The following is an 18503-nucleotide window of genomic DNA, read 5'->3' on the forward strand; positions in this document are numbered from 1 at the left end:
CGTGCGAGTCTCGTGTTTGGCTCGAGAGCTTTGCACCGCGTCGACGCTGAGTATGGAGTGCATTCAGCGCCGGCCGAGCGGCCTGAGCGAGAGGAAAGCGGGCCCAAGACAATCGACGACTCTGCTCCTCGGCGGCGGCGCTTGAGCACCTCCACCTCATCCGCGTTCACCTGGTCGCACCGGCTGCACCTCGTGCCACTCTAGCAGCACCCTACCGACCGTGCACCACCGCTGAGCGACCCGCCCCTCGCTCGCACGACTCGCAGCCCCGCCCCGCGTCTCTCATCGCCCCCTCGACCAACACCCGCGCCCTCGCTCATCGTCGTCGCCGTCGAGCGACCCGCACACGGCCGCCATGGCCTACAGCAACCAGCACTACCAGCCCTACGGCTCGAGCGCCCCGGCTTACGGCGGCGGCAGCTCGTCTCGGTACCCCTCTGCCCCCGCCGCCTCGAACCCGTTCGCGTCGGCGAGCGAGGTCGACCTGCACGCGCCGTACTCGTACGGGTCGGGCCCGGTGGCCGGCTCGACGACGTACCCGCCGCACAGCGGCACGCCGCCGACGGGCCTGTACCAGCACGACGACCGCGCCGGGTCGGCTTGGTCGCTCGACGACCACGATCTCGCTTCGGGCGGTGGCGGCGGCGGCGGCGGCGGGTACGACAAGGTGCAGCGCAGCGCCGACAACCCGTTCGCCGAGGGGTACAAGGGCGGGTCGTCGAGGAGCGGCGGCGCGGGGGGAGGAGGAGTGGGCTCGCGCAAGAAGTGGATCTGGATCGCGCTCGTCGCGCTCGTCGTCGTGGGAGGGATTGCGGGCGGCATCGCGGCGTGGAAGGCGACGTCGAGCAGCTCGTCGTCGTCGTCGTCGTCGTCTTCTTCTGGAGGATCGGGCAGCGGCAAGATGCAGTACATCGAGTGCGTCCCCTCTCTCCCTCCCTCTCGCCCTCTCTCGGCGTCGAGCGGGCCCGACTGACGCAGGTCCGACGCACCCGCAGCGGCACGGCCAAGGTCGTCAAGTCGAACCCGTCCGACCCGTCCCAGTTCGAGAAGGACTCGCGCCTCAAGCCCGCGTTCTGGGCCATGGCGTACACGCCCAAGAACGTCCTCGAGGAGTACGGCTGCGGCGCGACGCTCGCCAACGTCACCGAGGACATCCAGCTCCTTTCGCAGCTCACGAGTGCGTCCCCCCTTCCTCTCTCCCTCTCCCTCTCTCCCTCCCTCCCTCCCTCCCTCGCTCCCTCCCGTCCTCGCTCCCTCCTTCTCTCTGTGTCACCTCGAGCCAGCGCACAAGCCTGACCGGCCGCTTTCCTACGCCCTCCTCGTGCAGCCCGGCTCCGCACGTACAGCACGAGCTGCAACCAGACGCAGCTCACGCTCCAGGCGATTGAGGACACCAAGGTCAACATGACGGTCTGGATCGGCGCCTACGTCGGCGACAACTCGACCGTCAACGAGCAGCAGCAGCAGGACGTCCTCGACGCGCTCACGCTGTACGGCACCGAGCACGTCAGTGGCATCACGATCGGCAACGAGTGCGTCTTGCCCTTCCTCCTCCTCCTCGTGTCCTCGACGAGCCGGGAACTGACTCGCTCGCGAGCGCAGGTACGTCCTCGGGCAGGAGAACTCGGCCGCCTCGGTCCAGTTTATCGTCGCTCAGCAAGCCGCTGTGCGTCCCCTCTGTCTCTTCCCTCCCCTCTCTCGCCGTCGCGCCCCGTGTCTCACGACGTTCCCTCCCGGGACACAGTTCCGCACCAAGCTCGCCGCGCTCAACCTCGACAAGTCGCTCCCGGTCGGGACGTCGGACGCCGGCTCGTCGTTCAACGCGGCCCTCACCGAGGGCAGCGACTACATCATGGCCAACGTGCACCCGTGGTTCGGCGGGCTCGCGATCGACCAGGCGGCCGGGTGGACCTGTGCGTCCTCCCCCTCCTCCCCCTCCCTCCTCCTCCTCTCCCCCACCCTCACCGTGACTGACCTCTCTCTCTCTCTCTCTCGTTGCGCGGCAGGGGATTTTTTCGAGCAGAACGACGTCGTCCTCGCCGAGGCGGCGTCCAACAAGCCGACGGCCTACATTGCCGAGACGGGCTGGCCGACCCAGTCCATGACGCCCGAGAACGCGACCCTCGGCGCCGCCGTCGCCGGCGTCGGCGAGCTCCAGACGTTCCTCGACACGTACCCGTGCCAGGCCAACGCCAACCAGAGCTGTGCGTCCCCGCCCCGCCGTCTTTTTTCCAGAGCGCCCCTCGAGTCGTCCGTCGTCGTCCTCCCTCCCTCACCGAGCCGGATTCCTGACGATCCTGTTTGCTCTCTCCGTTCCTGCACAGACTACTTCTACTTCGAGCCGTTCGACGAGCCGTGGAAAGGTCCGTCACTCTTTCTCCCTCTTGCTCGCAGGCTTGCCCCAACCCGAACCCGAGCTGAACTCCCTCCCCTCCCCTCGCCGCAGAGCGATTCGGCGGCGTCGAGCCAGTGCGTGTCCCTCGCCCTCCTCTCTCTTCCCTGCGCACACGCACACGCATACGCGCTCGGGCCCGACCCGACCCGAGCTGAGCAGAGCTGACCTCGCCCTCTCGCCCTCTCGCGCCCTCGCAGTACTGGGGCCTGTTCGACTCGAACAAGGTGCTCAAGGACATTACGTTTCCTGACTGCCCGATCGACTCGACACATGCGTCGGGTTGAGGTCCTCGCTGTCGTCGCCGTCGTCATCACCGTCGTCCGCCCCCTTCCTTCCCTCCTCCCTCGTTGGCGCTCTCGTCCCTTTCCTCTATCGTCCCCCATCGCGCCCCTTCCTCTACAGACACTCGCGCACCCCCTCGTCCTGTGTAGGGCCCCCTCTCGTCTCACTGTTATACAACGCCTGCCTGCTTCCCCGCCGCCGTCGTCGTCGTCGTTGAGCTCGCGGCAAGGTCGAGAGGCTCTCGTCGCTCTCTCTCTCCAGGTCTCGCGGGCGTGCTCGGCATGGCCGCGGCTCGCTGCCGACCAGGTTTGACGCTGCGGTGCCTGCACGAGGGCGTGACTGTTTCTCGCGCGCTGAGAGAGCGCCGAGCCTGGCGCTCGCGCGCGCGCCGCTCGAGCCTCTCAAGCTCTCGGGCTTCCTCGCTCTCGCTCTCGCTCTCGCTCTCACTCTCAGCTCTCGCCCACGCACTCGGTCGTCCTTGGCACCTCGTTCAGTTCATTGGGCACTCTGCGGCGGCTGGGGCGGCGGCTCGTCGTCGTAGTAGCGCTGCTTCAAGGCGCGGTACTTGCGCAGGCTGTACATGGCCTCGAGCTCTGCGCACGCGGTTCGTGCGCGTCAGTGCGCGTGTCGTCGTGTTCGCCCGAGAGGACGAAGAGAGAGGACAGAGGGAGAGAGGGGGACGCACCGGCCTTGATGTACTCGGCCTTGCGGATCCCCTCCTCGAGTTTGGGCGCGTCGGCGCCGACGTGCCCGAGGAAGCAGCGGTGGAGGCGGTCGTGGATCTTGTACTGTGTGCTCTGGGGCGTGTCAGTGCTTGGTCGGTAGAAGGAGAGAGAGAGAGAGGTTGGGGGCGCACGGCGGGATCCGGGTACTCTTTGCCGAGGAGGTGGAGCTGCGGCGAGGAGGAGGAGGGCAGGGTCAGCGCCGTGGCCTGGTGAGCGGCTGGGGCACCTCGAGAGAGCCACCGCCTCGTGCCCGGGTGAACTCTCGTGCTGCCCCGACGCGCCGATGACGAGCACAGGGCGAGGTGGGGAGGCTCGCGGACCGATGAGGGGAGGGGGGGGGACGCACCTCTTTGTACAGGGCGCGGGCGCGCAGTCGGAGCTGGTGGAGGCTCGACAGCTTGGGCGGTGGTGGGGCTTGGCCGGAGGGGGGGCTGGCCAAGCTCTCGAGAGTCGAGGGACGACCAGGAGCGAGACGAGGAGCGACGTCGGCTTGGCCCTCCCTCGTCCGCTTCACCGCTGCAGTCCCGATGCCCTCGCACGCCGAGCTGACGGCCGCCCTCGCGCGCTACCCAGCCGCGCTCGAGCTGCGCGCCTCTGCCTCGCCCCGGACCTCCGCCGACCTCGTCGCCCTCGACCAGTGGTACCGCGGTGCCTTCTTCGACGCGATGCAGCTGGAGGCGCGCACGAGGGCAGCAGCTTCTTCGGGCGAGGACGAGGGAAAGGGCCGAGAAGGAGAGCGCGGCGAGGACGACGACAACGACGACGACACGGCGTGGCTCGTGCGCCTCATGGACTGGAAGCTCGCTGTGCGTGCGCCTCTCTCTCGTGCCGCACACGTACGCAGACCGACTCACTCTCCACCCCCCTCCCCACACCACAGCGCGGCAAATGGCGCCCGCGCCTCCAATCCCTCGCAGCGTCCAACCCTCCGTCGTCCATCCGCGCCGCCCTCTCCACCTCCCTCGCCGCCCTCCCCTCCCCCTCCTCCTCCTCCTCCTCCTCCGGACAACAAGCCGCCCTCGACGCCCTGTGCACCCTGCGAGGCGTCGGCCCCGCCACGGCCTCTGCGGTCCTGAGCGCGCTCGACCCGCAGCGGCACGCCTTCATGAGCGACGAGGCGCTCGATGGGGTCCGGGCGCGCGCCGAGGGCGAGCCTGGTGGCGCCGAGGGTGCGAAGCGCGAGTACACGGTCAAGGCGTGGAGGGAGTTTGAGAGCGCCATGAGGGAGAGGAGAGACGACGAGGGGTGGGAGAGCGTCGAGGAGCTCGAGAGGGCGCTGTGGAGCTGGGCCGTCGAGCGCCGGTATGGCGGTGCAGCTGCGGCACAGGACGACGACGAGGGTGCGTCGTCGTCGGCGACAAAGGGCAAGAAGAACAAGCGCTCGAGCAGCAGCGGCGGCAGCGGCGGGACTGCAACCAAGAAGCGCAAGTCGACCTGCCCGTCTCGCGCGCGCCGCTCTCGAGAGAGACGAGAACTGGTCTTTCTCCCTCGCTCGCTCGCCCGTCTACGCCCCCCTCCCCATCTCAATCCCGGCACTCTACACCCTCCTCCCCCTCTCGACCGCCTCCTTGAGCCCCTCCACCTCGTCGAGCCTCTCGCGCAGGAGCCCCTTGTCGCCCTCGACCGTGCCGCCCTGGGCCCACGCCGTGCGCGACAAGGGGCCGACCGACATGGCCGTGTAGGAGCGCAGGAGCGCCTCGACGCCGGTGGATGGCGCGGTGGGCGCGGGTGCGGCGGACGAGGAGGAAGAGGAGGAGGAGGAGGAGGAGGGTGAGGGTGGGGCGAGGCAGAGGACCCAGATGGCGTCGTAGCCGCCGGCTGCAACGACGAGAAGAGTGTCAGCGCGTCCTCGCACACGTCAGCGTCTCGAGAGCCGAGCCAAAGACTCGGCTCCGCAGGCGCATCTCGAGAGAGAGGAAACGAGCCCGACGCACCTCCCGGCACGCCTGCCCCGACAACGCCCGGCAGCGCCGAGCACGCGTCGAGGAGCCGAGTCTGCTCGGGCGGCTCGATCGGGACGCCCGACGCCGAGCCCATGTACCGGATGTGGTTGCGGATCGTCTGCCCGGGAGAGGAGAGGAGGTCAGTGCGGGACGGGCGAGGGAGGAGGAGGAGGAGGGAGGGGAAGGGGACGCACGAGGATGTCGTTGACGGCGTTGGGAAAGGGTGTGCTCGAGGTCGTCCACTGTCGAGGGGGAGGAGGGTCAGGTGACTCGAACCTCGAGCCGGGAAAGAGAGAGAGAGAGAGAGAAAGAAGGAGAGAGCGGACGCACCTCGCTCGCCGGCAAGCCCGCCAACCGCCTCACCTCGCCCTCGTACGCCTCCCTGTCCTCCTCGGCCGCGCTCGCGAGCGCCGCAAACGTGTCCCTCAGGCGCGCGTTGCTCTCGCCCAGCTCGCGCCACACGCGCTCGGCGTCGCTCGGCTCGGCCCGCTTCCACGCGAGCACCTTGCCGACCATCGAGGGCGTGTTGGACCCGGCGTCGACGTCGGCGAGGAGCAGGAGCGTGTTGGGCGGGAGCGCGAACGACGAGACGGACCCGGCGGTCGAGGAAGAGGCCCACGCTGGGTTGCTTGACGGCGACAGGGCGGCGAGGAGGTCGGCGCCCGTGATCTGGAGGACAGAAAGGACCGAAGGCATGTCAGTTTGTGCGGCAGAGACGGTGCCGAGAGCGGAAAGAGGGGGCGGGCCGACGCACGGTCGACTCGCGAGACGAATTGGGGCTGAGCAGGTCGCCGAGGCACTCGACGGCGAACCGGCGGTACGTCTGGCTGCCGTAGATGGCCGTCGACACGTCGAACCCGCTGCCGACCTTGCCCTGCGCGAGCGAGTGCACGTACTGCGCGAGGTTGTGCAGCAGCTCGACCGTCGCCGCGTCTGGGTTGGGCAGGCGGCCGTGCTCGGACGCGGTCGAGGCGTCGTCGGGTGCGGCGGTCCAGTGCAGGACGAGCGCCGACGTGAGCGACGTGACCATGGCGGCCGACGAGCCGAGGCCCGTCTTGTGCACGTCGCGGATCGTGCAGTGCAGCGGCGCGAACGGGATGGGCGTGTCCTGCGGGTGCGCAGCTCAGGGTCAGTGGGGTGCTTGGACTTCGAGTCAAGGGCAGGTAGAGCGGCAAGGAGCTCACGGTGCGCGACTGCGAGTAGAAGTCGTTCGAGCCGACGATGGTGACGGCGAGCGGGCGGAACGAGGCCGACGGGTTGAGCGCGCTCGCGACCTGGAGCGCCGCGCGGACCGACAGGTGCACGAACGAGTTGGAGGCGGACCTGCCGGTTACGAGGTGCAGGGTCAGCTCGCGGGTCGAGGGGGGAACACGAGGAGAGGGTGCGAGCCCTTGGTGCCCAGCTCGAGCCACGGCACGAAGGCGCACGAGAGAAGAGTGGACGCACCCTTGGCTCTTGTCCTCGTCGACGGTCCACTCGCCATCGACCCTGCGCGCCTCGTACCTCCACCGCCCGTCGTCAAACTGCGGGCTCACGACCTCGATCGCGAACCGGTCCCGCTCTGCCGCTGCGCCCGCCTCGCCCGCGTGCCGCTCATCGACGACGGTGAAGAAGCGCGAGGGGGTCGCGACGACAAAGCCCTGGTGGGCGCGGTCGAGGACGAGGTAGCCGCCGGCGAGGAACACCTTGCCCGGGCACGACACGCCGGTTGGGGCGCGGCGCTGGGCGGTGGTCGGGGCGGTGGCCATGCTGGCGGGCTGTGGTGCGGCAGAGAGCTGTCGGCTAGCTCTGGGTGCCGGCTGAGAGCGAGGACAAGGAGGTTCGACTCTGATGAGACTCGTCCGGCGGCGAGCCTTTGTGCGGCCCTCTCGCGCAGCTGGGTCGACCATCGCTTCGCCAGCAGCTCTCGAGACAGTACTGCAACAGGACGCGCGACCGTACAGCGAATAAGAAGCGAGGTGAGGCGCACTCGTCGCTCGCTCCTCTCCCTCTCTCGCTCCGAGTCGAGCGTTCTCGCACCGAGCCCGACTCGCACAGACGCACAGTTTCCCTTGCACAACCCAGTACACCCTTGACAGTCCCTCGTCCCTCGCTCCCCGCTCACGGCCTCCATCCCGAGCGCTGCACCCACTCGTCGAACGTGCTCGCGCGAACGCCCAGCTCGCGACTCGGGTCGTCGGCGCGCGAGAACATGCCGTACGCCGTGTGCTCGGCCGGCGTCGTGTCGATAAAGCTGTGCGCGAGGTCGAGAGCGGCAGGTCAGGGATGTGCTCGACGAGGAGGAGCGCGAGAGAGGAGAGGACGCACTCGAACATGTCGCTCGCCGCCGCCTCGAGCACCTCGCCAAAGGGCTTGCCGTCCATCATGGCGTGCAGCTTGTCCTTCGACAGCGGCTCCCACACGGCCTTGTCGCCCGTCGCACGCTCGATCCCGCGCACAAGGTCGGCCGTGGAGCAGTGAGCCATGACCGGGTAGACCTTGCCCGACGTGAGCGACAGGGGCTTGTTGAGGACGGCGGCGGCAAAGACGCCGAGGTCGACGCTCGAGTCGGTCCAGCCGACGGCAGGGTCGGCGTGCTGCGACATGAGGGCGAAGCGGATCGTGCCGTCGGCTGCGGGCTCGTGCGCGCGCGAGTCAGTGCCGGCGCTCGAGTCGAGAGGATGAGGACGAGTCGACGCACGCTTGCGCTGCGTGTACCACGGGAACGACATGTTGCTGTAGAAGCCGCCTGCCGACCGGGAGAAGGAGAGTGAGTCAGTCGCTCGATCTGCGAGACGAGGAGAGGTTGGAGGGGAGCGCACCTGGAAGGAGGACCGTGACGTGCTCGAGCTGCTCGCGCGCGTACGTCTCGATGACGGCCTTGCCCTCGAAGTGGAAGATGCGCGGGAACTTGCCGCCGCTCAGCTTGGCGACGCTCGGCAGGCCCGACCAGATGAGGTGCTCGACGCCGGCGGCCTGCGGTACATGAGCTCGTCAGTTCGTGCTGCTGGACAAGACGAGGGTGCAGAGAGAATGTGGGAGGGTGACGCACCTTGACGGCGTCGACGAGGTTCTTGCCCTGCTGCACCTCGCTCGGCGAGGGCGTGGTCATTCCAAACACGGCGTGCGCGCCCTCGAGCGCCGTCTTGAGACCCTCGACGTCGTCAAGGCTCGCCTGCACGACCGTGAGCCGGCCGGCATCGACCTCGGCCTTGTGTTTGGCGAGGAGCGCCTGCGCCTTGTCGCCCGACGGCTCGCGCGTGAGGGCGCGCACGGTGTACAAGGTCGAGGACAGGGCGGCGGCGACGACGCCGGAGCCCTGGGAGCCGGTCGAGCCGACGACTGCGATGGTGCGGGTGGACATGGAGGTGATGTTGGGCGGGAAGGAGGTGAGTGAGGAGGAGAGGGAGAGGAGGAGAGGAAGAGGAGGACAGGAAGAGGAAAAGAGCGAGCTCCCGCACCGGTCGTAGACCTCGCCCTGCCGCGAGCCACTCTCTCCGACACTCACTCGCCGTCACAGCAAAGGGACCGACGACGGAGACAGCGCCAAAAGAGCGACGCGAACGAAGCGAGCCTTTGTTCCGCGCGCCGGACGGCTCGAGCGAGCGAGACGCGTCTCGCCGCTGGATTGCTTCGACGCGCGTCCCTGTATGCGCTCGAGAAGGGAGACAAAGACAGAGATGGAGCGAGCGCATGCAGCCCTCACGCGCAGGCGAGCGCCGCCGAGCTCGTCGAACGAGGAGGATCTCGAGACGGGGGAGGAGGGCACCGAGAGTGGCGAGGCCGGTGGCTGCGCTGCGCAGCCTGTAGCAAGAGAGCCCAAGCACCTCGTAAGCCAGCTCGTGGCTCTGCTCGTGCTGCTCAAGGGAGCCGTCGCGGTGGAACGACGACGACGACGACGCGGCCTCGCTCTTCCGTTCGTCACACCTCGACACCCCGGCCCAATGGCGAGCGCAGCACCAGCCCAGCCGGCACCGACCGCAGCACCGCATCAGCCCACGACGGCCAACCCGCAGCTGCTCCCGCTCCAGGAGGTGCGCCTCATCATCTCCCTCGTCCCCTTTCCTCCCTCCTCCCGTGACGGCCAGCTGACGAGGGCTTGCACACGCACACAGGACGACGAGTTTGAGGAGTTCCCCGCTGAGGGTGCGCCCACTCGGCCTCACCCGCTCGAGGGACACCGACTGACCCTCGTCCGCCTCACCGCCCCCTCCCTCTCCCCACCCGCTTCTCCTCCTCGCCCGCCCTGCCGCTCAATCTCGCTCGACCGCACCCTCCCGCACGCGTGCACGCAGACTGGGACGAGAAGGACACGTACGCGGCGTCGCTCGCGGCCAAGGCGGGCGGTGCGACCCAGGGTCCGGAGGGCGTCAAGGCGCTCGACTCGTTGTGGGAGGACGACTGGGATGACGACGACGTCGGTGACGACTTTTCGGTCCAGCTCAGGTGCGTCGCGCCGAGTCCCTCTTCTTCTCTCGGGGGTGGTCTGGCGGCTGCTGTGCGCGGCTGCCCGCTCTGCCTGCTGCTCGAGGTTCTACGCCAGCCTTGCTCACAAGCCCTCTCCTCCCGCACGCACAGGGGCGAGCTCATCAAGCAGCAGGACCAGATGCAGTCGTGAACGACAAGGAGGAGAGAAGGAGGAGCAGGGACGACCACCTCGGCCGTTCCATCGTCGTCGCGCCCGCCGTGTTCGAGGACCCGCCTTGCGAGCGCCCTCGCTGTAACCATCGCATGTTTCGTTCGTCTCTCTCTTCTCTCTCTCGGTTCGGAGAGGCGAGCCGCTGTCCTCGCGGCGGGCTTGTCGGCGCAGCCGAGCCCGACGAGCTGCTCGCTCGACGAGAGCGATGGCTGAGAGAGCTCGTCGCCGCCTTTCGAGTTCGAGCCTGGGCTCGCCGAGCTTCTCGTCGAGAGGAACCACTGCTGCGAGAGCTGCGCCCGAAAGAGAGATCTAGAGAGAGACGGTTCTGCGCGGCGAGGCAGAGGAGATCCGGCGCTCGCACACAGTTTAGTTCACGACGATGCGGCTCATTACTGTACTGTACAAGAGCGCTTGCGCCCGACAGAGCAGCAGACTCTGCGGAAGAAAAAGCCGTCCACATCGCGAGCGAGCGAACGACGGCTTCCCAGCTCTCGCTCTCCACAGCTGCGCACCGCGCCCGTCTGGACCCAGCGCTCGCTGCGTGGCTGCTCCTGCACTGCTGCTGCCCGCCGCCGCCGTGCGCGCACGCGCTAGCGCCCGTCCTGCGCACCCTGCCCGCCCCTCCTCCGCTCGAGTCGAGCGAGAGTGCTCTCCCCTCGTCGCGCGCTAGCTCTTGCGGCTCTGCGCTTGTTCTGCTGCGCCCGGCTTGCGGCTGTAGACCGGCGACAGGAGGCGGCCGGCCCTCGTTCGCGCACTCAGGTTCGTCCGAGTCGTCCTTTTCTCGTTCGTCGCCCTCGTCCTGTTGCCGGTCCACCTCGCTGACCTCCTTTGCCTCGTCCAGATCGCTCTACTCTACCTCTCGCCCCTGGCGCGTCGCCTATCTCGCCCGTCGCCGACCCTGGCGCGTCGCCTATCTCGCCCGTCGCCGACCGTCATGAGCAGTCCGCCCGCCTCGTCCGCCGCAGGCCATCGTCACGAGCAGGGCGACCCGCTGTTTCGTCAAACGCGAGCCGTGTACAGCTTTTTCAAGGACCCGGTCGGCGTCTCGCTCCACCGCAAGCACTTTACGTCCGAGGAGCTTGCGCGCCACAACGCCGCCTCGCTCAACCAGAGAGCGGTGCGCGGGTCGAACAGCGCCTTGCAGTCGTGGGACCAGATGTCGCAAACCCAGCACGAGCTGCTGGTCGAGCTCCTGCTCAAGTACTACTGCGAGTCGAGGGCCAAGCCGGAGAACAACGAGTGGCCTGTGCGTCGTCCGTTCCTCCTCCTCTTTCCTCCCTCCCGAGTCCGTCTACTGACGTCGGCCCCGAGCACATTTCCTTCCCCGAGCTGGGCAAAGAGATCGACTACCGGACGATCGCGCAGGCGCGCAAGTCACAGGTGCGCTCAATCTCGCTGTTGCGCACGAGCTCGTGCCCGTCATCTGACCTTGGGCCTCGTATGTGCAGCTTCCCGCCCATGTCCCCGACCCCTTCCAGCGACTCAACATGCTCCTGAGCCTGCTCACCACGCTCTACAACTCGCCTATCGACGAACGCGAGTTCGAGGCGTTCGAGGACATGCGTCACGTCATCGGCGAGGCGCGCAGGCAAGTGACGAAGGCCAGGAGCACCAACCCGTTGCGCGTTCTATTCGCCCAGCATGCCTTTGACGCTGCCGAAGAGCGCCTCGACGACCGGCTTGAGACGGCCAACGCGGCGCGCGAGGTGCGCCTCCAGCAGGTCAAGGCGGCCATGTCGCTCCTCCACGACAAAGCCGCGCTCTTGCCCGACTGGTCCAACGTGGCGCACCACGCCGCCGTCGAGGTCTACTTCTCGCATCTCGACTACAAGCAGCAAGCCGCCGTCGTCGCCCAGGTCCGCGAGTTTGTCTTTGCGGCGTGCGAGGAGCGGGCCGTGCGAGGCGAGGCGCTCAACCCGGACCACCATGCGCGTCCCTCTCTCCCTCACTCTCTACATCTCTCCCTCTCTTTCTCTCTCCCTCTCCCGTGTCGACCTTTCTGGCGACGAGGATCCTGACGACGCCCTTGCCCGCCGCCGCAGCTCGCCGAGATCCTCAACGCGCTGCGGGCGCACCACCTCGGCCACACGCTGTGCGCCGTTCGCCTAGCGTCGATTGTCGACTGCTTGGAGTTGCAGGATGCGCCCTCGCACGTCGTCGAGCACTTCCAAGCCGCCCACCACCAGTTCTGCAGCGTCGAGTGCACCGACCTGTTCTCGCACCTCGCCCTCACGCAGCAGGTGTACGCCGTCTCCAAGCTCCGAGATCTGCTTAGGCGCATCCAGACTGAGCCGTTCGAGGCTGAGCAGGTGGTGCGTTCCCTCACCTCTCCTCCCCCGGTCCCCAAGCCGAGCGAGGTCGAGACCGCCTGTTCCTGACGCTGTCCTTCCTCGTCTGTGCAGGTTGACGAGCTCGCCGCCATCCTCCCGATGTACTCGGAAGATTCGTCGAGCTGGAAGCACGCACCCAAGGTCCGTCCTCTCGTCCCCTGTCCCTCCTCACTCGCGCGTCCTCCTCTGACCCTCTCCCTTCTTCAGGTCGACGACCCTCCCGCCTTCCTCCACTCTCTCGCCCACAGCGCCTCGACCCGCCACGCACCTTTCGGCGCCGACTCGACGAGCTCGGCGACGTCGAGCCGCTACTTCCCGCAGGCGAGGAGCGCGAGGTGGTAGAGCGAGGACCGAGCGGCGGCGGAGCGAGGGGCGAGTGCAACGTGGGTCGTTCGAGCTCCACGAGGGCCCCGAGTCGGGAGAGAGGACTGGAAAGATCTCGACGACTCGTTCGAAGGCGCTCAAGCGTCGAAGCACGCGAGCGAGAGCTGGACTCGGAGGAGGAGGACGAGGCGGGCGACAGGTCTCGCGGCCAGCACGTTTGACGTAGCGCGCAGTCCGCTCTGTGAGAGTATCATGCAGCTCTCGGACGCACTGCCCCGGCCGCCCGAGGTCGACGTGGTGCAGCAACCACCTCGTCGCCGCCGGTTCCCGCTCGCGCTCGCACACGTCCAGCTACTCGCGCAGCATGGCCGACAGCCCGCGCAGGAACACGCAGGCCAACCGCCAGGCTCGCCGAGCACAGCCCTACGCCCGCCCGTCGCCTGCACCAGAGCCAGAGGCTTCGACCCCGGTCCGTCCTCCCATCTCGCTCGCCCTCTCTCGCGGCCTCGACACGCGAGCTGACCGTGTGAGCATGCCGCGCAGTCTCGTCTGAGAAGCCTCCTGTCCTACGTGTCGCCCTTCCGCTCGGCGCGCAAGCGCAAGGAGCCGTCGCCCGCCCCGCCTTCGGACGACGACAGCGACGACCACGCGCGCATCAAGGACGAGCACGACTCGGCAGAAGACGACTTTGCGTTGCATGGCAAGGTCCTGACCCGCTCGGGCGACGTGCGTCCGCTCTTCCTCGCCCCTCTTGGTGTCCGCCTCGCCGACCCCTCTCTCCCTCCCCCGCCGCAGTTCACCGACAACGTTCCCGCGTCGCCCTCGCCCTGGACCGGCTCGAGCACCCAGCGCTCGATCGGCTCTTCCCTCGCCTCGTCGGCCACCATGCCCAACCTCGCCGTCCTCGCCGCCGCCGGGCCCTCCACCTCCTCTTCCAACCTCACCACGCCGCACCTCCCCGGCGCCCTCCGCCGCTCGCCCAGCCACGCCGCCGGCAGCACCGCGCGTTACGCCGACGTGCGCTCGGCCTACGCGGCCACGAGCGCCCTCGAGTCGAGCTCGACGCACGCGACGCAGGAGCTCGCGCGTTTCTTCCAGGACAAGGCCGACCGCGGCGAGGACCGCCTCAGCGCTGTCGAGCAGGCCGGCGTCTTCCAGTTGATGCAGCGAGGTGCGTCCCTCGATTCGCCCCCTCAGTGACCCGCACGTCTAACGCCATGTCGCTGCCTGCAGCTCAAGCCGAGTCGTCCCTCCCGACCGCCTTTACCCCCAACTTCCGCTCTGCCTCGGCCCTCCCTCCCGCCCAGTCCGTCGCCTCGTCCTCGTCCAGCTCCGTCTTTGGCGGCCCCGCCTCGGTCGCCGGCAGCGCCATCCCGTCGTCCGCCGCCAAGCGCCGCCGGCCCATCTACGTCGGCGCCGGCTACTCGTCCCGCCGCCGCCGCGCCACGACGCTCGGCCTCGCGTCCACCACCACTTCCACTTCGAGCCTGAGCGACGCCGCGCTCGCCGACGGCAAGCGCCGCCGCACGGCGACCGACCGCGGCGACGAGGACGACATCCCGCTCGCGAGCCTCGACGACATGGTCGCCTCGCCGTCGCGGTTCGCCGCCGCCGCCGCGTCGGCTCCGGCGTCGCCTGCACGCACGAGCATGTCGGCGCCCGCCTCGGTCGCGCCCAAGCCTCGGTTCGGCAGCGCGTCGGGCTCGGGCTCGAACGGCGTCGGCGCGAGCGCGAGCACGAGCACGCCGGCCAAGCCCTCGCCGCTGTGGCAGGTCAGCGGTGAGTCGGCGACGCCGACACCGCCGCGCAGCAAGGCGGCGGCGCCCGTACCGTCGTCGTCGTCGACGCGCGCGGCCGACCTCGTCCTCGAGGTGATCCGCCAGGACGACGCGGCGCGCAAGAAGGCGCTGCCTGTTGCGGCGACGGCGGCGAGCGCGGGCAAAGGCGCGATCTTGAACCCGTATGCGGGCGAGGAGAACCCGCTCGCGATGGCCGGGCGCGTTGGGAGGAAGGACAAGGCCGTGCGTCCGCTTTCCCCTTCTCGCCTTCTCTCCTCTCTCTCCTTCAGTCAAGCCCTTTACTGACAGATATTGTCGCCGCCGCAGCAGACGGTCGAGAGCCCCAAGCCCAAGCAGCGCGTCGACAAGGTCGTCGCCGAGGTCGGCAAGCTCAAGGACGTCTCGGACGTGTCGCCGCTCGAGCAGCTCGAGCGCACCATGCCCGCCGTGCGTCCACTTCTCTCCTTCGACCTCGTTGCGCGTGTGTGCGTCGGGATCGTCGCTAATCGTCGTCGAGGTTGCAGGAGTACCGCCGCGAGACAAAGTGCACGACCAAGCCCGCGTCGCCGCCGCCTGCGCCCAAGCCCGAGCCGTCGGCCGCCGCGTCCGCTCCCGCGCCCGCGACCGCCAAGAGCAAGGGCAAGAAGGCCGTCGCCGTCGTGACGCTTTCGTCCGAGGAGGAGGGCGACGAGGAGGAAGAAGAGCGAGAGGACGAGGGCGAGGACGAGGAGATGGGCTCGGGCGCCGAGGTGCAGGACGGTGACGAGTCGGAGGAGTACGAGCTCGACGACGACATGGCCGAGGCCGAGACCGGCGAGGAGGAGCAGGAGGAAGACACCCTTCCCACACCACCCGCGTTTGCGCCCGCTGCCCAGACGCCCTCCTTCTCCTTCGGCGCCTCGTCGCTGCCCAACCCGTTCTCGACCTCGACCGGCGGCGCCTTCTCGTTCGGCTCGGCCACATACGTGCCGTCGTCCCAGCCCGCCTTTTCGTTCGGCGCGTCGACCTCGTCCACGCCGTCCTTCTCGTTCGCCCCTTCTTCCGCCTCGACCGCCGCCCCCGCACGTGCCCCGAGCGGCCCCTCGAGCGACGACGCCCAGGCGCTGCTCGCCTTTTCGGGCGCCGGTGCCGGCGCGCCGCAGCAGCGCCCGCTCACGCCGCAGGAGGCCAACATCCCGCCCGAGCCGCCCGTCTTCCCCGCTCCATCGTCCTTGTCGACGGCGCCGTCGCCTTTCAGCTTCGGCGCCGCCTCCTCGTCCACCGCCGCCGCTCCCGCCGCCGTCGCCGGCAACAGCGCCGACGCGGCGCAGGACCCGCAAGCCGCCGCGCGCGCCCTCCCGAGGCGCGAGCTCGACCTCTCGCGCTTCTCGTTCGCCGGCATTGGCGCTCGCGCGAGTGCGACGGGCTCGGACAAGGCGCTCGAGGCGGTCAAGGACCTCGTCAAGGGCATGAGCCGGAGCGAGCTGCCGACCTTCTCGTTCTGAGTGAGCGAGGGTCGTCGTTCGGAGGGGGGCCGGAGCTATTCGAGGCGAGGGCGGTGCGACTGTAGCGAGGCGCGAGGAGGTGGCTATCTTTGCGAACACGGTCGAGGTCTTGCTCTCTCTCTCTCTTTCTCGCGCCCGAGGTCGCTCTCGCTCGAACCGCGCACCGAGAGATCGAGTACGACAGAAATGGCACGGCGAACAACAAAGAGCGTCTACTAACAAACAGAGAGAGAGAGAGAGAGAGAGATGCACGTCCCCTCGCGGTGGGTCCTGCCCGTCGCCGCTCAGTCCATGAGGAGCAGCTCCCACGCAGCGAGCCCGCCCTCCCAGTAGCCGACGCCACCCGTGCGCTGCGCCTTTGCGCGCCCCATCGCGTACAGCCGGTACTGCTGCGACACCATGCTCCCGGCGCCGTTGCCCGCGCCGAGCGGCGTCGACGACGACGAGGGGCGCGAGCTCGGCGGGCGTGGGCCGACCGCCGCTGCGGCCGACGGCGTCGATGAGAGGCCCGGGACGTGCGCGACGAGCGGCTCGCGACGAGGGGTCGAGCCGGCGCGCGAGGGGGACGGGTCGGACTCGGAGGACGAGGAGGGCGGGGAGGGAGGCGCTGAGGGAGGGAGGGACGCGAGCACGGTCGCGACCGAGAGGGCGTGGCGCAGGCGGAGGAGCGACAGCGAGTGGCAGTGACGTTCAAAGTAGTCGAGCGAGTGCGGGTCCGCCTCGTCGACGAGCGGGCCGTCGCCCTCGGCGGCGACGGGTCCGTGCGCCGCAGCGACGTCGTCCCGCCGCTTCGACTCGATCTCGCGCTCGTCCTCGCGCTCGAAGGGCGCGGTCGAGAACGACAGCTGCAGCCCGTCGCCCGCCGTCGTGCCCGCCGCCGCCCCACCCTCGCGCTCGACGTCGCGCGGTCGCCCCCGCTCGCCCGACCTCGTCGCCGCATGCCGCGCGCGCACGTCGTCCGGCGTCGGGAGCTGGAGCGCGGCGCGAGAACGCGGCGAGGGCGGCGGAGAGGGCGCCTGAGAGACGGGGAGGGCCGGCCGGCGCGAGCTCGTGGTCGAGGTCGTGGTCGTGGACGACTCGCGGAGGAGGGTCGGGCGGACGGGCTTGTCGGGCGAGGTCGAGGGGCTCGAGCGCGACGCGGGGGACGTGGTCGAGGTCGGGGACGGGTGAGGGGGCGAGAGCTGGGCGCGCAGGGTCGGGAGGCCCGAGCGCGTCGACGAGCGACGGCGCGGCGAGGGCGACGACCTGCCGCTGCTGCGGTCGGGCGACGGCGGCGCGCGCTCGGACGACGTCGCCCAGGGCAGGTCGTGCTCTGCTGTCGAGGCGTTCGACAGGCTCGCAAAGCGCCGGCGGGGCGACGGCGTGCGCGGCGGGCTCGGCGGGAGGTCGCTCGATGTGCTCGCGGGCGAGAGCGCCGCCGCCGCCTCGCCGTCGAGCTTGGCCTCGCCGTCGTCGTCGCCGCGGTGGTCGACGTCGGGCGAGAGCGGTGGGAGCGACAGGAGGTCGTGCAGGGGCGGGCTCAGGCTGCGGCTGAGGCGGCCCTCGACGTCGCTGTCGTCGTCGTCCGAGATCCACGGGATGTGCTCGAACCCGGCGGGGAGGGAGCGGTGGCGGTCCTGCCTCGACGTCGACGCCGACGCGAGTTGAGGCGAAGGTGGCGGCGAGGGCGATCGGGACAGGTTGCGGTGCGAGAAGGGCGAGAGGGACGACTCGGCGAGGGCGATCTCGAGGACCGTCGAGGGAGGGTGCGACGACGACGGGGACGAGAGCGAGGCCTTTAGGGCCGGGGCGATGAAGGGCAAGTCGGGCGGCGTGTGTGGGAGGCCGTCGTCGTCGGTCGAGGCGCCGCTCGAGAAGCCGACGAGCGCGTCTTGGTCTCGACGATCGAGCGACGTGCGGCGCCGTGTCGTCCACGAGAGTATCGCCATGGTGGCCGTGTCGCGAGGCGAGAGATCGATCGGGCGAGAGGGCGAAGAGGCGGAAGAGGAAGAAGGCGAGATGGTGGTCGAGGTGGGGGTGCGACGGCTACCTCGTCGCGCTCGCAGCGAGCTTGACGTGTGCTTGGCGTTGGCGCAGGATAAGCGCAGGCGAGCCCTGCGGCGAGCAGGCGCGAGTTGACGTTGTCGACTCGATCCGGCTCGAGTGCCGGTGGGAGGCGCGAGCGCGGGAGGGAGTGCTCGAGGCGCGCGGCGGGTTCTTGAGCGCGAGAGCGGTGGTCTGCACGGTGGCGCAAGGTCAGTGACTGCAGAGGGCTCGGGCGGGAGCTCGATAGCGCGGGATCGCGGGCGTGCGCAACTCACCCTTGGAGCAAGCTGCGTCGGGCGCGAACTCGGGCGAGGTGGCTCGCGCTTGAATCTGGCGCGGCTCGCAGTGGCGAGAAGGAGGGAGCGAGAGAGGGCTGGCTGGCTCGTGGCGGCCGGGCAAGCAGAGTCCAAGGAGCGGGAGAGCGTCGACCGTGCCCTGCCGTCGCGACAGTCGGGCGACAATCGCGGGAGCGAGCATCGACCCCTCGGCGTCAGATGCGCGTGCTCGATGAACGATTCGACTCCCGATCACCCACTGCCGTCAAGTCTCGTAAAATGCGCCGACCCAACTCGGCTGCGCGCTGCAGAGAGCGGCACTCG

General features: G+C 69.3%; 7 protein-coding genes across 7 annotated transcripts; 4 read left to right on the top strand and 3 right to left on the bottom strand.

The window, feature by feature from the left end:
- The first annotated feature begins 816 nt into the window (after positions 1-816).
- Positions 817-2721, top strand: RHOBADRAFT_27868 (glycoside hydrolase family 17 protein). Its single transcript, XM_018412804.1, has 9 exons — positions 817-915; positions 996-1177; positions 1328-1562; positions 1622-1703; positions 1757-1913; positions 2007-2204; positions 2325-2363; positions 2447-2469; positions 2593-2721. The coding sequence occupies exons 1-9, from the start codon at positions 902-904 to the stop codon at positions 2677-2679; spliced, it is 1017 nt and encodes a 338-aa protein (XP_018270411.1). The 5' UTR covers positions 817-901; the 3' UTR covers positions 2680-2721.
- A 2164-nt stretch (positions 2722-4885) lies between these two features.
- Positions 4886-7114, bottom strand: RHOBADRAFT_48606 (uncharacterized protein). Its single transcript, XM_018415159.1, has 7 exons — positions 6792-7114; positions 6530-6668; positions 6100-6453; positions 5676-6014; positions 5540-5587; positions 5337-5463; positions 4886-5220 (listed from the first exon to the last, which is right to left on the bottom strand). The coding sequence occupies exons 1-7, from the start codon at positions 7091-7093 to the stop codon at positions 4940-4942; spliced, it is 1590 nt and encodes a 529-aa protein (XP_018270412.1). The 5' UTR covers positions 7094-7114; the 3' UTR covers positions 4886-4939.
- A 331-nt stretch (positions 7115-7445) lies between these two features.
- On the bottom strand, positions 7446-8688 carry RHOBADRAFT_44854 (uncharacterized protein; the record flags this gene model as incomplete). The annotated part of the gene is made up of 5 exons (XM_018414494.1): positions 7446-7578; positions 7653-7956; positions 8026-8073; positions 8147-8300; positions 8377-8688. The coding sequence occupies 5 exons, from the start codon at positions 8686-8688 to the stop codon at positions 7446-7448; spliced, it is 951 nt and encodes a 316-aa protein (XP_018270413.1).
- A 580-nt stretch (positions 8689-9268) lies between these two features.
- On the top strand, positions 9269-10073 carry RHOBADRAFT_54202 (uncharacterized protein; the record flags this gene model as incomplete). The annotated part of the gene is made up of 4 exons (XM_018417195.1): positions 9269-9358; positions 9440-9470; positions 9620-9770; positions 9903-10073. 4 exons carry the CDS (start codon positions 9269-9271, stop codon positions 9940-9942), a joined length of 312 nt encoding a protein of 103 aa, XP_018270414.1. The 3' UTR covers positions 9943-10073.
- Positions 10074-10897: 824 nt separating this feature from the next.
- On the top strand, positions 10898-12693 carry RHOBADRAFT_54203 (uncharacterized protein; the record flags this gene model as incomplete). The annotated part of the gene is made up of 6 exons (XM_018417196.1): positions 10898-11209; positions 11275-11343; positions 11412-11858; positions 12006-12275; positions 12366-12434; positions 12501-12693. 6 exons carry the CDS (start codon positions 10898-10900, stop codon positions 12633-12635), a joined length of 1302 nt encoding a protein of 433 aa, XP_018270415.1. The 3' UTR covers positions 12636-12693.
- A 288-nt stretch (positions 12694-12981) lies between these two features.
- On the top strand, positions 12982-16000 carry RHOBADRAFT_54204 (uncharacterized protein; the record flags this gene model as incomplete). Its single annotated transcript, XM_018417197.1, has 6 exons — positions 12982-13086; positions 13161-13343; positions 13413-13788; positions 13851-14638; positions 14723-14842; positions 14920-16000. 6 exons carry the CDS (start codon positions 12982-12984, stop codon positions 15877-15879), a joined length of 2532 nt encoding a protein of 843 aa, XP_018270416.1. The 3' UTR covers positions 15880-16000.
- Positions 16001-16050: 50 nt separating this feature from the next.
- Positions 16051-17807, bottom strand: RHOBADRAFT_54205 (uncharacterized protein; the record flags this gene model as incomplete). Its single annotated transcript, XM_018417198.1, has 1 exon — positions 16051-17807. One exon carries the CDS (start codon positions 17805-17807, stop codon positions 16164-16166), a length of 1644 nt encoding a protein of 547 aa, XP_018270417.1. The 3' UTR covers positions 16051-16163.
- Positions 17808-18503: the final 696 nt, after the last annotated feature.

The sequence above is a fragment of the Rhodotorula graminis genome, assembly GCF_001329695.1.
Source record: "Rhodotorula graminis WP1 unplaced genomic scaffold RHOBAscaffold_8, whole genome shotgun sequence".
Lineage (NCBI taxonomy): Eukaryota > Fungi > Basidiomycota > Microbotryomycetes > Sporidiobolales > Sporidiobolaceae > Rhodotorula > Rhodotorula graminis.